The sequence below is a fragment of the Passer montanus genome, unplaced genomic scaffold (assembly GCF_014805655.1).
Source record: "Passer montanus isolate IOZ18808 unplaced genomic scaffold, ASM1480565v1 scaffold26, whole genome shotgun sequence".
Lineage (NCBI taxonomy): Eukaryota > Metazoa > Chordata > Aves > Passeriformes > Passeridae > Passer > Passer montanus.
The window spans coordinates 5,915,383-5,931,410 of NW_024367261.1; the positions used below are offsets into that span (position 1 = coordinate 5,915,383).

The 16,028-nt window shown below is 37.8% G+C and overlaps 1 protein-coding gene across 5 annotated transcripts in view; it reads right to left on the reverse strand.

Annotated features, from left to right (window-relative positions):
* The window catches only part of KIF13A (kinesin family member 13A), a 105,737-nt gene that overhangs the window by 22,786 nt on the left and 66,923 nt on the right, over positions 1–16,028 (reverse strand). For 3 of the 5 annotated variants that reach the window (XM_039712001.1, XM_039712000.1, XM_039712002.1), the window contains exons 13-19: positions 15,228–15,362; positions 13,916–14,046; positions 12,066–12,152; positions 11,792–11,958; positions 6,509–6,719; positions 1,927–2,089; positions 1,171–1,311 (exon numbers count right to left, since the gene is read on the reverse strand). In XM_039712001.1, coding sequence (XP_039567935.1) covers positions 1,171–1,311; positions 1,927–2,089; positions 6,509–6,719; positions 11,792–11,958; positions 12,066–12,152; positions 13,916–14,046; positions 15,228–15,362 — 1,035 coding nt within the window. Of the gene's footprint in view, positions 1–1,170; positions 1,312–1,926; positions 2,090–6,508; positions 6,720–10,579; positions 10,703–11,791; positions 11,959–12,065; positions 12,153–13,915; positions 14,047–15,227; positions 15,363–16,028 lie in introns of all 5 variants that reach the window. The other 2 variants (XM_039711999.1, XM_039711998.1) reach the window with 1 other exon arrangement.

Genomic DNA, 16,028 nt, shown 5'->3' on the forward strand with positions numbered 1-16,028 from the left:
CTGAGATCATACCTGCAGCATTCCCCATACAGCCACAAAGAATTCATGCAGATTCCTAGCACAATATGCACTCCTCAGTGAATTTGTTAGTTCCTTCCCTTCTCCTCCTCTTTTGTCTTCAACACATGCATTTGACCTACGTGTTTCTATGTAGCACATAGAACACATGCATTATGGACGACATAGGTCATGGAAAGAATGATCCTGGCTCAGGCAGACATAATGTATTCAAATATGTGCTATCAGTTCTTACTAAAGTCAGCAGCAAAATCATCGTAGTCTTCAATGGGCACAGATGAAGTGCTTGACCTCCCCTGTGTTATGATTTTAGATTCCCATTGTCCCGTCCAAAGCATGTAACAAAGGCACAAGAGTTGTTCAAACATATTTAGGAATGATTCTTGATACATGTAATTTAGGTGCTTCCTAACAGCCACAAGACAGTAAGATATATTTCCTGTGCATTTCTACCTGGACACTTAAATGATGTCTTCTAGAACACCAAATATCACATCTCTTTCTAGTAAACAAGCAAGTTTTTGACAAATCTCATGCTTACCTGCCAAGGCTAATGAGCTACTTAAATTCTCACAAAACACCATTTGGTTTTGATGGAAATGCGATGTAGACTAAGTATCTTAAATTGATTTCTTCCCTGCTTTAAGGCTGGGAAATATACAAATGAAATTAAAGAATATTTCATAGTTTAAAATCAAGTTTTATCCCACTAGTATGTTCTGCACCTTGACTAAGTTCTGCACCTTAAGCAGCATCCTTGTGAGCTTTGACACATTTAATGATTTTATTTCTAATGCAGCTTGCTGCTTCCATTCAGAGCTGGTGTCATCTGCATGCCAGGTAAACATATGCTCTTAGTGGCATTGTGAGTCACTGCCTCAGCACAATTATATCTGACCTCAGCACACTTAACATCTGAAAACACAGGTGAGATAGGACATACCTGTGTTTTATTATGCATGGGCATTTTGAATATTTAGTATAAGTCATACTGATTTTGTCTGGTTTTTTTTTGTTTGGGTTTTTTTAAAAAAACATAGAACCCCATCCTTTCATATACAAAGTCATTGCACTTGCTCTCTATAACATATTAAAAGGGGTTTAAAGAAAACAAACTCCATCTTTGATCCATTTTAAAAATACATAAATTACCTCAGGAGTCTTCTCCTTCCATTCTTGATAGAGGTCTCTCATGTCAATCAATTTGTTCTCCAGTTTCTCAATAGTCCACACTTGAGTCCCTTTTCCTTTTCTTCTCACTTGAATTGCAGGCTCACTTACTATTGCACCCCTCTAAATCAGAAGACAAAACAATCAGAGCAGGAAACGTGCACGTAAGTAGTTTAACTTTCACTCAAACTGCATTTCTAGAAAGGAATAAAATACAGAACATGAACCTTCTCTCTGCATGGCAGTCATGCTACTTCTGTCCTCAGACACAGCATGGACTATGCACATCTCTGAGGATGCAGATCTCTTCTCAAACATGACCATTTCCACAGGAACATTAACACACTCAATCAAAGCCCTTAGGACAAGCATATCATCCTAAATGCTATCATATTTACAGCAGCACTATAAAACCCTTTAAGACACAAAACTGTAGGAAACTGCAACAAAACCCATTAATTTCTGCAGCCATAACTAAAATGCAGGCTCTGCAGTAACAGAACACAAATGTCTGTTCATATGTATTTGCACATATGGTGATCAGACACATGAAAACTGCAAGAGCCATACTCAATGCTCTGCTGCCATTTTCACTTAATTACTCACTTTCAGTATATGAATCAGGTAGTACTACTATTTTGTCTATGCATAATCAAACAAAAGTAACATTTTATTGGCTCAAGCTCTACAAAGTTTAGCCACAAAGCTACGTTTTCCAACATTCTTTGGTATCATTACCTTTTTGTTGGCACTGAGGTTTTCAGCAGGGATCTGAAGTGTTACTTGATAATCTGTTAGCTTACTCATTTCTTCTGCTAAGAAGTTTGCTTCTCTCACCAGAGTATTTGCCTTTACTATTTGCTCTCGAAGTTTAGCCAGGCTCTGTCGAAACAATTCATCCCTGTGGTGCAGTAGGTAACATGAAAAATACACAGAAACCTATTTCTATTATTGGAAAGCTGCAAATAGAGATGCTAACAAAGGCTTTTCTGAAACAAGTTTAAGAGGAAATGCTGAGTAGCACTGTGTCAGTGAACATGAAACACACAATTTTATTGAGGGAAAGCAGTGATCACATATTAAACAAATTACTGTTGAGGCACGTCTAGTACAGTGATGCCCAAATAAAAGGTCACAGTAATATGGGAACTGGTAAAGTGATGATTTGTTTAAAGCCCTGAGGACATTTTGAATTTTCAAGAAATGAAATAATTGCAGCTGTCTTTGCCTTTAATCTGACGTCCTGTTCCACAGAATCTACCAGTTCCAACATGAGAGACTTCATCTTGATAAAACCTGCTCTTCCTCAGACCATAATGCTAGAATCTGCATTCACTGCAGACCACAGCTTTGGATCACTCCAAGAGCTTTGCAGTGACCACAGACCTCCTTCCACTTATTCAAGCATATACATTAAAAACTATAAATAAAAAAAACCTTCAATCCTATTTACCCAAGGTATCTTTTAAGTAACAGATGAATGAGCAGAGATGAAAGCCTGTGCACTCTGTTTCTGGACAAATTCCAAAGAGGTTTCTCAGGCCTGTCTGAGCAAATCTACTCTAACGCAACACCTGGCAAACCTGCTATGACACATACTAGACATACACCTGTGTACTAAGATATTGCCCTTGCCTGGGATTCTCATCTTTAAATTACCTTTTTAAATGATCATGATTATCCTCTGAGCAAAGTTCATTCTGCCTTCTTTGTAATCTCAACAGCACTTACTGTGTCTCATCACCTTTATAAAACTCAAGATCAAACTTTGGATATTTCAGCCACCAGTTCTCCCCTGTATGGTTTTTTTAGCCTTTCTTTGTGAAGTCCTACTGAAGAATGGTACATGTTGAGCACATACACTTCTCATTTCTAAGAAACACCTTAAATTATACACAACTGTAGGAGGAACAAAGACCTTCCCATGAACACAGGCAAAGTTTGTCTGCTGCTAACACGCCCCTCAGTCACCAACAGAATTCTACTTGAGTGGTTACCTTTTTCCAAAAAATCCCAAAGAATGGCTAATTCAAACTGCATTCCGACAGTCCCCTGATACCACAACCAAAGTGGTAAACAACCAACAGTGTTAGCAAGCACCCCTGAATTTTAGTGCCTTCAACATGCTGAAACATGCAGCTTTGTCTCTCTCCCCTACCCAGCCTCAGATTGCAACAGTGGTGGGTTTTATTGGGTCTTCAATAGCTGCTACTATCAGTGGATTTTTAGTAACGTCATATCTCCCCTCCCAGCATTAGATGGAAAATGTCTTTCCCTCTGCCTCTTCCTTCTGTTATCCAGGCTATCAAAATTAAATAAGCAATTCCAGACCATGAGAGTGACACATTCCACAGACAGCCATAATTCTGGATTCACATGGCAAATTAAGGTAGTCAAAAATTAAAAACAACTGCCCTAACTTGGGAAAGAGAAGGCAGCTTTTATCTGTATGTAAGTGCTGTAAGAGCCATGGGACTCAGCTACAGCCAGTCACTTCCTTAATCTGGGACACCAGCTCTGGGACATCAGCATCTGGAAAGCTTTTTGGGAGGCTCCCACACCAATATTAGCTAGATTCTTGAGAAAGGAATGATTTAAGACTGTAAGGCAAACTTACAAGTAAGTCAACCAATTATTATGGGGAGTTCTTATAACAGTTGTGTTTTTCTGCATACAGCTGTGCCAGAACCCTTCCAGAAAGTAAAGCAAAAAAAAAAAAAAAGAAAAAAAGGCACTTCAGATAAGATTTCTTAATTCTCACTACATATGACAAGCTCCACTAGGGTATTAAGTGGAGCAAATACTCATTGAACATGAAATCCTGAAATAATCATTTAAGCCAGACAAGGAGAAACAACTGACACTCACCACCACCTCAACAAATAAAATTTGTCTCGAAGTTACAATGGGTTAACTTTATGCCAACAGGATTTAAAACCAGGCCAGGTATCATCTGGCCTTCCACAGTCAGCAGAAAGTGGGAATAACCTCTGTGCAATGTGTTCCAGCTGATCTGACAGATACAGCCACATGCCCACATCTGATACCTATCAAATTAATTTTGCTGCCTGATCCAATAGAGCCCAGCTTCATTTGCAGCAGCAACAGAGAGGCAGCTAAAACTGAACCAATCAAATCCCCTGCAATCCAGACTCTTGGAACTTTTGCACATTTTTCACATCCAGTCTTCCCATTCTTCTCAGGATGTTTTGCCCTCTGGCCAGTTGACTGGTAAACATCCACTCAGCAACATGTTGCCATGCTTTTACAGCAGAAACCACTCAAAGATTTTTTTTTTCTGGTTTCTCATTTAAAATATTTTCCCCCCTTTTTTCAGCAGCCGAAACCTCTTCTAGAACTACAAATAAATAAAAGGTGTACCTAAGAGGATCTTCTGAAGGACAGGAAACTTACGATTCTTTCAGAAAACTGCTTATTCAATGGCAGTGCCACCAATACATTATCATTATTGCTCATTAATTGCTCCAAAGAGAATCCATTCTCCTTTTCTTTACAACACAGCAAAGTACAGGCTTCCAGCAGTTCAACAGTTATACAGAGTTGAGGCAAATGAATGAGGCAAAACTTGTTGCTCAAAGCACAGCTCCTCCTCAGAAACATCTAACAACTACTGAGAAGTGAAAGCTGATGGAACACTTAGCCTTGACATCACTCCAGATTATCTTTTTTGTGATTACGTGGTTATGGTGGGTAATTTTAAGCGAATCAATTACCATTTTCTCTTCACAGCTCTCAAGGGCAGGCAAGTTTTCTGCTACTTCCTTTTTCCTTCTGCTGCATCTTTTCAGAGGTACTGCCTCCCCTGCCAGTAAAGCCCAGTTCTCTTCTCTGCTACTGCAGTACATTATCAATGATTTCCAGATGGCCTTGCTGTGCTCAAAGCAGTTCTGAATAGAAAGCCGTCCAGCTAACACATTTCTCACTCTGCACTCCTTGTGCAGCTCTAAAAGAGTCTGCAAGTCCCAATCATAACTCTGTGACATTTTACATTCAGTTCCCAATGATTCTGTTTTTAGCTTTTACAGGGGCAAACAATTATTTTAATTAATGCTGAATCATAGAATGACTTCTCCCTACACTTGCCATGAAAAACATTCTAGTCATTGCTGGTCAACAGTTTAGTTTTGTTTAGGTTTTTTTCCCAGGCTAAACTGGGCAGAAAGTACAAAACAAAATCTTGCACAAAAACTAAACCAAGATCTGTTCTTCTTCTGTTTCTAACACTCTCAATTGAAAGCTGCAAAACAATGTTGACTATCTTGGTTTGGATCCCTCTTGTAAATTGATTTGTTTTTGTAATGGTGAAGAATAAAGCAAAAATAATTACATAAAAAAGAGCATTCAAACTCACTACATATAGAAAAAAACCAAACAAACCTGACTGAATAAGGAAGCTTCTGTTTTAAAACAAACAAATGAAACAAATTTACAAGAAACCTGCGAGCACATCTAGGCATTCTTCCTACTGAATTAGCCCCATGACAGAATACTCACTGGTATTCAGAAAACGTAAATTATCTCTGTTGCTGCCCCTTGAACTTCTCTCTGTGGAGCTGGCATACTTCTCTCCTCAATGACACCAAGAGCAAGCTTCTTCCATTGTCAAAATGCAAACACTCTGCTCACATCTTCCTAGACTGCATTTTAACTGTCCCCACAAACCTCATGATGGTCTTTCACCAAGGCTGCATTCAGGTGCCTGCTATTCCTTTGCAAAGAGGCTGATTCACCTAGTGCAACCCTTTAACTTCCTAAGCAGCTCACCCAGAGCAATTAAAGCCCTTAAACTGGGCTTATGTTTAGAAACACATACGTACAAGTAAAATATCTGTAAAAATACAGATATTTTTAATGGTTTTTTGATTGCAAAATATTACTGCTCTCATTGTATACTTGCAAAACACAATACGCTTTATGGGACTCTTTAGTCTTAGTTGACAATTTCACCTTTCTGCACTATTCTTTCCTTTCTTTCATGAACTGAAACAATACTTGCTAAACCAAACATTTCATAAGCAGTTTTCAAGTTTGAAAAAAAAAACCAAGAAAAAAACCCAAAAACCCCACAGAAAACCAACCTATAATACTGCTCAAAAAAAGCTAAATTTTTATGTCTCTTCTGACTTAAATCTTGCACATGTTAAATATCCCAACTCAGCCCTAAACAAAATGCTAACACTTTGGTGGAAGCGCAGATCTTATTCTGCACATCAGCTCCACTGATTCTGGATGCAAGGTTCCAGCCACACCTTTCACCCTTTGTACTTCTTACTACTTGGTTTAACTCCAGTATTCTCACCTCTCCTCTGTCCAGAGATTCACTTTCTGCTGTGCAGCCTGAGCAGAGTAGGAGAGCCTGTCGCTGCCGTGCTGGTGCTGCCTCTCTGGGGAGAGCTGCTGCCGCAGCAGCTCCAACTCGCGCTCGTACATCACCCGCTGCTCCTCCAGCGCGCTCCGCTTCTCCTCCAAGTACTGCTTCTCCAAGATCTGGACCACATTTTGTACTGGGTCTAAAAAGAAGGGAAGGAAAAAAAAAGAGAAAAAAAACCCCAGAAAACATGAGAAAATGCCATTTCAGCATTACAGGACACCCATTATTTAGTTGGCAACAGCAATCAACATACCCAGAGTCTGCAAACACAAACTGCACCCCAAATTATTAAATATTGCATTAAATAGATCAATCCAAACTAAAATTAAAAAACAAATGGCATGCAAAAGGCTAGAACAGTGGTAAAGACCCTTGTCTATTGCACATTTAAGTGCTGTGTAGTTATAATATATTCCATAATCTTAGTAGGAAAAAAAAAAAGGATGGAAAAGGAAACAAATTAATAAGAAAACAAAGTAAAACACAAGGGAAGATGATGCTAACCAGAGGAGGAAATTACTTAAGGAAGTAAAAAGCAATGTACTTTCTCTGTTTTGGCAGAGAATGAAACATGTTGGAGAGCTGCAGACAAAAACCGAGACTGGTCTGGTCACACATCACACAGCACTAATGTTCTGCACAGCACTGATGCAGACAAAATATGTCCTGGGGGGGCCTTCTGCATTTAGCTTTACAAACCATGTTTCATCTCATTATCAACACAGAACAAATATCTGTTTCAATATTCTATCCTGTAAAAACTGCTTGTGTCAATCAGCTAGGGATAAATCTGAAGTGCTTTCAAATTAATGAAACTTTACTGCGTCTGTTCCTGGGGTGAGGTCCCATGCCAGCCTGTGCCCCTGCAAGAGCCATTTAATAGAGTAAGCTCTGTGTGCTACCAGTATATATACCTGGTTCATGCACACATCTCTGGAAACTCAAATACAGCAAAAAAAGAGGTTTGCAAGAGGACCAACCTAGACAACTGAGTGACAGCACAACACCCAACAGATTGCTTATTCTGTATACCACGAGAGGAAGGGAGAGGAGTTCCAAAGCTGGAGTGGTGGACTGTTAGAGGAAGCAATACTGCAGCTCTATGACATGCCAGGATTTTCAAATGGAAAGAACTTCAGATTTAAAATAACTGTTTGTAATATCTCTTCCATTTCATTATTAAACAAAAAAAAAAAAAAAGCTGCTGCAACTTTTAAGGATGCCAGTCTATTGCAAAGGAGGGAGAAAAATAAGCCCAGATTTAATTACACTGTCCCAATTTGGCACTAGAGGTGTGCAACTCAAAAAAACCCCACAAAACCAAAAAACACATCTGTGTGATTTAGTTATAAACCATCTTCCCTTTACTTTTTGCAAACACTTCTGCAACTTGCTTCTGTGGACCTGGCCTTATTCATGGAAGAAATCACTGGCTTCACACAAAGGCATCATAAATACCACGACAATGGTAATTACAAAGCACAGAGTTAAAAATCAGTCAGTATAAATAGCAACCAAATAGCAAACTAGTGATGCATAAAAGTGTCTTAAAATAACTAGAAATATTACTTTTTAGTACATGACATTCTCAGAAAGAAGCTAGCTATTATTAGCTTTTAAACAGTGCAACAAAACCCCCGACTGAACCAAGTTCAAAAATTCTGGACTACAAACCAAGTTATTAATGTTCATCTGCACCATCATGATCCTCCTAAGTCCTCCAGATAATACCAGAACTATCTTAAAATACATGGGCTTTGCTGTGTAATTCCCAAACCAATTTTAGTTATATATAAGAATGTTTGAGAAAGTCAGGTATTACGCAGATAATGGAGACGAGACATGGAAGAAATTAAAATCCCTCCATTGTGTTTGCAAACACAGGAAATTAATCTAAGGCTGACTCATTAAGATGAGACTTTCCTAAATTGCTCAAAGAACAGCTATGAGTTCAAGAAACAGATTTTTTTCATAAAAGTAAACTTTTCAGCCACCTAGATTTACAGGATCACAACAACCATAGGATCAAATTACACCATGATAAATATTTGGAACAAGATGCAAGAGCCTAGTATAAAACTTTCCAATTGCAACATAATCTTGTACTGCTTGGGAAAAAAAAGCAAAAAAAAGGTGGATTATGCTTGTCTTGTAACACAAAAGGTAAATTCACAGTCTTAGAAAACTTTTTAATTTAGCTTTGGAATGAGTTTACTAAGAAAACTTTAAGGCTGTCACAGGAAAAAAATGAAATATGGTGTGAGTTATAAACTATCTAGGTAGAATTTGAAGAAATAAACAGTCAAGATTTTTTACAATTCAAAAAAGCTACAACAGTGTTTAAATTAAATTTAAACACCATGTTCTAGAATTTTGGATTCCTCATGCAAAGTCAAATAAATTAAGGAAGATTCTACCCAGTGCCTGCCAAATACACAGCAAATTCCATACAGCATTAGAATTTCCATGTCCCAATCTCTTACTTATTTATGTGACAAGAGTTCAAAGACCCTGAAAAAATATTCATATGCAGTTAATCCCCTCCAAAGACTACTAACACAGACATAAAGATGTATTTTCTTCATAGGATGAGCAGCATTTATTACCTTGCTACAATGTCACTTAATTCACATCTGGAATCTGTTTATCCAGTCACACTGATGCTGAATAAGTTCCCTAACATTTCTTGTATGTATATTTGTCTAAGCAAGCTAGAAGAGGGTTACGACACAGGCTGCCTTGCTAAGTTTTATGAAAATCCTCTCCCTGTGAGCTGTAACAGTTTTGTTTGCTAAAATGAGAAGCTGCCTAACCTAATCACATTGTTTACTTAACTGCTGCACAGTATACAAGAATTAAGTAAACTTCTTTGATGCAGTCTGTGTTTGACCAGCATCACAAATTAGCAGTACAAAGCTGATCTGACAGAATCCCACAAAGAAAGTTAACATGCTGAAGGAAGGAAAGAATCGGGATGTTTTCTTTACAGCAGTTTTCAAAGTTACACATTTTCCTCAGAGGTTCTTTGGAGCCGGATGGAGTCTGTGACACTGTTGTACTGGTTACACGCCATAAAAACAAATGTGTTTGCACCCTGGAGAAGCCAGGATATTTATTTAAAGAGGATTATAATTCTCAAACAAATCCAGGGGGAGGGAGGAATCCAAAAACCAAAACAAAGGAAAACCAAACCCTCTTGCTTTTGGGCTGTATCTATACAAGATTATAAAATAATTATCTAATCAAATTTTTAAAACCTCTTCATTCCCCTCTTAGGACTTCTCCAGAGAATATGTGTAATAGAATTAACAGTCTTCAGTCATTGAGTTATTTCCTCCTCCTTACCCATCTTTATTTTTCATTTTAAGGAAGAATAAATAAGTGGTATTGTAATAAAGCTGCTTCACTTCTTACACAGCAGACTGGAAGCCTGTCAGAAAAAAGGTACTTTAGCATTGAGAAAGTGCTGCTGGGTTCTATTTATCTAACTTCAAATCAAAAGATCTTCACAGTCACTTGTTTTGTTAGCATTCTTTATCACTAACTACTTCAATTTAGTTAAACACCACCTATGTGGGAGCGAGCAGAAGCAGCAGAAATTGGGATATGACCCTTCTGAAACAGTGTGACATGTAAGACTGCAAACACTTGCTCTGCAGTAGGGAAGAAAGAGCTTTAAGGAACAGCAAGGTCTGAAACTGTTCTTGGCCAAGACACAGAAAGCAACCAACCAAAACAAAGACCGGCCTGGATCACAATCAGAAAAGCTTACTGAACTAAAATGTAAAGACACTTGGAATGTTGTGAAGAATTGTTTCCATCAGCTGGATAACAACACGTGGAAACCAAAAAATGTGACCCCCTGGTCAAAGAACACTGACTCATTATAGACTGATACACTTCAGTCAAATGTCCAGTTAGTAGCAAGCAGATCAAGCATCAATTAATGCTTTCAGACTTTTCCAGCAGCCTCATGCACAAGCCAATTGAGTTCAAAACCTTTGTCCCAGTTTTGGCACAGATATGGGATGGTTTGAGGCCTTAAAACGGGCAACAGAATCTTCACAAGGGATGACAACACCGAAGACCACCAGGATGGCAGATTCATCTGAAATTCATCTCCTGGTACGAGTGAACCATAATGAGAATATTTCTGTTATCAAACAGCAATTTCATATAAATTTAAGTGACCTGATCCTGTAACTCACACAAGCAACCTCATTAAAAATTAAACTGTAAAAAACCTGCAAAGTATTGCTGCAACAAACATATGAAACCATCATGCTGTACTCAATGGCAAAAGAGACAAAGTAAAACAATAAGAGGAGACAAAATAAAAAGTAAATGCTGTAATCCAACATGCATGGCACAGCAAACAATGGAAATACTGAAATACTGTGAAGAGATGAAGAAAGGGAAAAGAGAGCAATGAACCACCATCTACCATGTCTTCTTGATCAGGGACCAAACCCCAAGGTATTTGCCTCTCTGATTTTGTGTATTTAAAACACAAAGCATTCCATAGTTTATCAAGTTTGTCAGCATTTCTTTATACTCCACTGTATCACATGAACTATGACCTGCCTTCTGGCAATCATGAAAAAGACATTGTTTTATACACACCATACCATTATGTTATCTATATTATATCTTATCGTGTTGTTCCAAAAAAGCATCACAATTAATTTTAACAAAGATGAAATGAAATATTGAGAGTGATCAAGAGCTGAAAAACAAGTTGGCATTTGCTTATTGCTTTTTTATAATTTCAATGCTTTTTTAATAAGGTTAAAATGGTGTCAGTAACATTGGATACAAAAAGGAGGATGAAACTAACTGAGCCATATATGGTGCACCCCTTTTTTCTACAGTAACTTGCAAAAACAAGAACTTAGTAAACCTGGATGATACTTTGACAGGCATATGGTTACAACTCAGCTGCACTATAAAAGAGAGTAGAGGTCCAGATAAAATCATGTCAGGGCACAAACCAACTACTATCCTCTGTGTGTGTATTTATACCTAGGTGCACATATTTTTTTACATATATACATATATTTGCACACATATTGTTTCTGTAAAATATCTTATCCTGAAAATCCTCCAAAGGCCCCTGGAACAAGTGTATTGCTTGTTTTACACAGAAATTGAGTTCCAGACTGAATTTGTTAGACAATCCAAAAGAACATTTTTATCTGGCAGTTGCCTTACCATTACTATTCAGTGTCTTCATAATAACTTCCATTTGTGCAAACTCATAGTTGTAGTCTGGTTCTGATGAAGCTTCACTAGCTGCATCCAGATCATGCTCTCCTAAGGAAGTTTCTTTCTCAAGGTCTTTCAGCCAATCTCGACGTTTTCTCTTTGGTAAATTGATTCTGAGTAAAAATGGAAATTCAGTTTATAAAAAGAAAATCTAGAATAATGAAAGGGAAGAAAAATAGGCTGAATGTAAAATGGGTGGAATATAAACATCAACTATTACCTAAAAAAGTGGTTGTTTCCCCATAATATTCTATCTCCATGCCATAACTGAGTGACAGAACACACCAGTGCACCATTTACACAGGATCTGAAAGAAAAAAAATATAACTCCAGTGAAATCCTAAAAATAAAAGATTGAAGAGTTGCTGTTTCTCCCACTTATTGTCAGTCACTTGTATCATATGGCACCAAACCAGCTAGGTTCTCATGAAAAGATCTCTGGGAAAGTTACTGGTCTGATTTCTATTGTCAGAATTAGCACCTTTCCCCTCTGCCTTTGGCTGGTACAACCCTTCAGTAAACATACAGACAGGGTTGATTTTGGTTGCAAAGCTTTCTCTAAAGGCCTGCTCTCAAACTGGGCCACTGCCTGTTTCTTACAAACTTATAAAGTCCAAACATAAATGTATGTAAATCCTACTGATAGAGCTCTCCAAGATACAACTTAGTCAACACTGAGTTGTAAAACATGCTGTTAACAGATTCGGCATTTACGTGTAAGAAAAGATTTTTAGATCCAAGTTTTAGTCTTTCAACAAATGGAGTCTCTATTATTAACAAGGGTCTATTTTTGTGAACATCTGGTATACTGCTGTATTTCTTTGTAGGTTTCTTTGTATTTAAGTTTCAATCACAAAATGGGAAAAATTGAGCTGTTGAACTTTTGCATGTGTGAGTCACAAACACAGTGTTTTATTTGAAAGGGGAAAAAACTTCAGTAAAATGAAAAAGGCTTTTCAGATGCAGCACTCTCATTTCAGCAGTCTCTCTCATGTAAGTCAATACAAACTTGTAAGCATTTAATTTTAAATCACATCTTTATTTAACATTTTTCAATGAAATTCTGGTAGCAATTTCTGTTGATACTTGTATCTTAAGAACAGTTACTTAAGCATTGCAGATCAGCCATGAGTAAAACAAAATATGTTTTTTTCCACTGACATGTGCCCTTGTTCCTGCCACTCAAAATGACTGATTTCTAGTACAGTAACTCTATCACCACAAGCATGAATCCCATCTGTTTGGAATTTTCTACTGTAGGCTGCAGAAGAAAAATACAAATGCATTGTACTAAAGGAGGACTGAAAGAAATCAGATTTTTTATATGTCTCTCAAACTTCAGTTTCTCATTCTGATACTAATTTGTACATTATTTAGATACTCAAATTTCAAACAAGCAGCATGACTATTAACTAGGACAAAGATATTGCTTTATCACATGCTATTGGAGATCAAGTGACAAAGACATTTACAATTCCACCAAAGGAGCCACAGTGCCCCTGGAATGAAAAATTATAAAAATGCAGAAGTAGAAACAAAAGGTGAAGCATTACTTTACACCGCATATTAACTAGACAAAACAGTAATTAAGGATTTAGAAAAGAACTCAAATTTTTAAAGCACTTCTTCCTCACAAAATATTGAACTTTACAACAGGAACTACTCACAAGGTACCATTTATTTTCTGCCATCAAGACATAGGCTATTTCATCACACAGGCCAGGACAGCCAGCAGCATCCCAGGGATCTCATTACCACCCAAGATAGAGACAGGCAATGGCCCCTCACTCCTAACAAATACCTTCTTTAGATGGCTTATTCCAAGCCATACCACTGATAGCCTGTTGCCCTGCAGAGCAGGTGAGTGAGTGTTCACATGTGCAGGGAAATCTTACTTTTAATTGCTGAATTTCCCTCTAAGTATCGGTTTAAGTCAACTGTATTGAAAATACTTATTGATCAGAACATAAGGTACTTCTGTCTGTGTAAAATAAAAATGCATGAAAGTCACTACCTGTCAAAGAAAATCAAATTTCCATTTCAATGGAATGTGCTGCTGATCTTCCTTACCTTGCATTTTCTTTTGGTGTGAGTGTAACTTCTCCATCTAAAGCAATATCAATCTCACAGTGCTCTGGTTGGATTCCTATACCAAAGAGCTGTATATCCTGAGAGGTATCTGCACCAACTCTTGTGTGATCCTAGAAAACAAGCTGTTACTAAGAGACAAGCAAACTACCACTGTTGACATAACTAAGAAAATATTAGCTGAAGTGCTGACACTGCACAGTTTGTGTGTCTGTCGAGCAGACATGGTGCCACAGCAGATCTGAAGACTGCAACAATCACACACAATCTGTTCCTCTGCCCTGAGCTTCATCTCCATACAGTTTTAGCTAAAACAAAATGAATCAGTTGACACACAAATTCTGATCAAAAAGTATTCTAATACTATGCCTGCATGCATACATTAAACACAAAAGCCAGAAGAAAACCAGTCATGTCATATAGGCAAAATTAAGAGAACAGCATGGGTAGTAAAACAAGGTTCAGAGTTCTCTGCTTTTCAGAAAACAGCTATACAGAAACTGAACTAAATATACTAAGCTGTACATAATTCCAAGTCATATTTTAAGTTCTGCTGAAACAATTTATTTTGTTAGTGTTTAAGAGGTTGTGTTTTATTTGCTGTTATTCAAATACACAAGCCCTCCTTCAGCTATCAAAGCAGAAGAATCGCTACAAAAATAGACAAAATACTCTTTCATATATTAGTGACAAGCAGCTCACATTTCCCTACAAACCTTCTAGGTCTGTATTTGACACTTCTTCACTCTGGCATGGGAAATGCAAAACAGAATGGTATGAAAGCTAATGACACTGGGAAAATACATTTCTGTAAATTTTTAACAGTGCTTTTTTTAACCCACTCTCTCATAAGCTCTCCTGTCATTGAAGACTATGTTATTGTTACTGATTATTACTGAACATCACCTCTTTATTATTAACTCTTCATATATTTAAAGCAATTCCCAGTACCCTAACAAAAACAATCTACCATGAAGCTCCTGCTTGAAGTTGAGGCCAGAAGACCACTGGCCAGGCACATCCTGCCTGGAAAAGCTAGAATTGATCTCAACACTGGCCCACACTGAGCATTTCTCCCACCCTTGGCAATCAGGAGATCAATTAGGAAAGCAGTGAAGCTGAACTGCAAAGGGAAAACAAAAGCCTAAACAGTAGGAGGAGGCCTATCCTATTTTGCTGCAGAAAAAAACCCCACCAAAAACAACAAAACAACATCTCCTCTGAATAAATTAGAGCTAGAAATTCAAAGCAAGTGTCCTTCCAATCTGCGTACATATCCTGTTCACATCCTTACCTTTAAATAGTAAACCAAAAGCTCATTGAGCGCAGGGTCTGCATTCAGGTTCACCAGGTAACACTTGTCATCCCCAACCTTGATACCTGAAGACTCGAGGGAGATTCCCATGCTCTCCAGCTGTCTTTGCCTCTCCTGCAAGCACAACAATAGGTTAATCTTGCCTGCTGCAATATGTAGGGACAAGCACAGAGCAGCTGAAGCTGAAGATGCTCATGCTGAGTATGCATTCTGTATATCACCACCAGACACTGGTCAGGTACCACAAGGTCAGTAGAATTTATTTTTACACACCAACCATAAAAAGTTAGATGTAATCCTCAAACACCTGCCTCCTCAAAGTGGAGCTTAATTAAGCAGTTCTATTAAATTTATTAGAATTACTTACACAGCTCTCTTGAGTTTATTAAACCTATATATAAGTAATACAATGTGGCTTTAAGTCTTTATGTTAGTAAAAAATGAAACTCAGTTTCAATTACTTCAAAGATAATCACAGCTATAGATGATCTAGAAAATAGCATGCCACGGTTTAGGCTTATTCTTTTGCATTTTTATTATTAATTCAGCTAAAAGCACTTACTTGATCACATGCGCCCCGTTTGGGTGTTGGGGTTTTTGTTTGGCTGGTTAGGTTTGGGTCTTCCCCTCGACCTCTTTTTTTTTTCTTTCCAATTTATTTAAACAGTGGTTGCACCAAAACATGCTTCTGAAACATTAGGACTAGAAAGGAAACCAACACCACTTATTCTTCAAGCTATGGATGGAGGAAATGATGGAAGAGTGCACTAGAATCCAGAA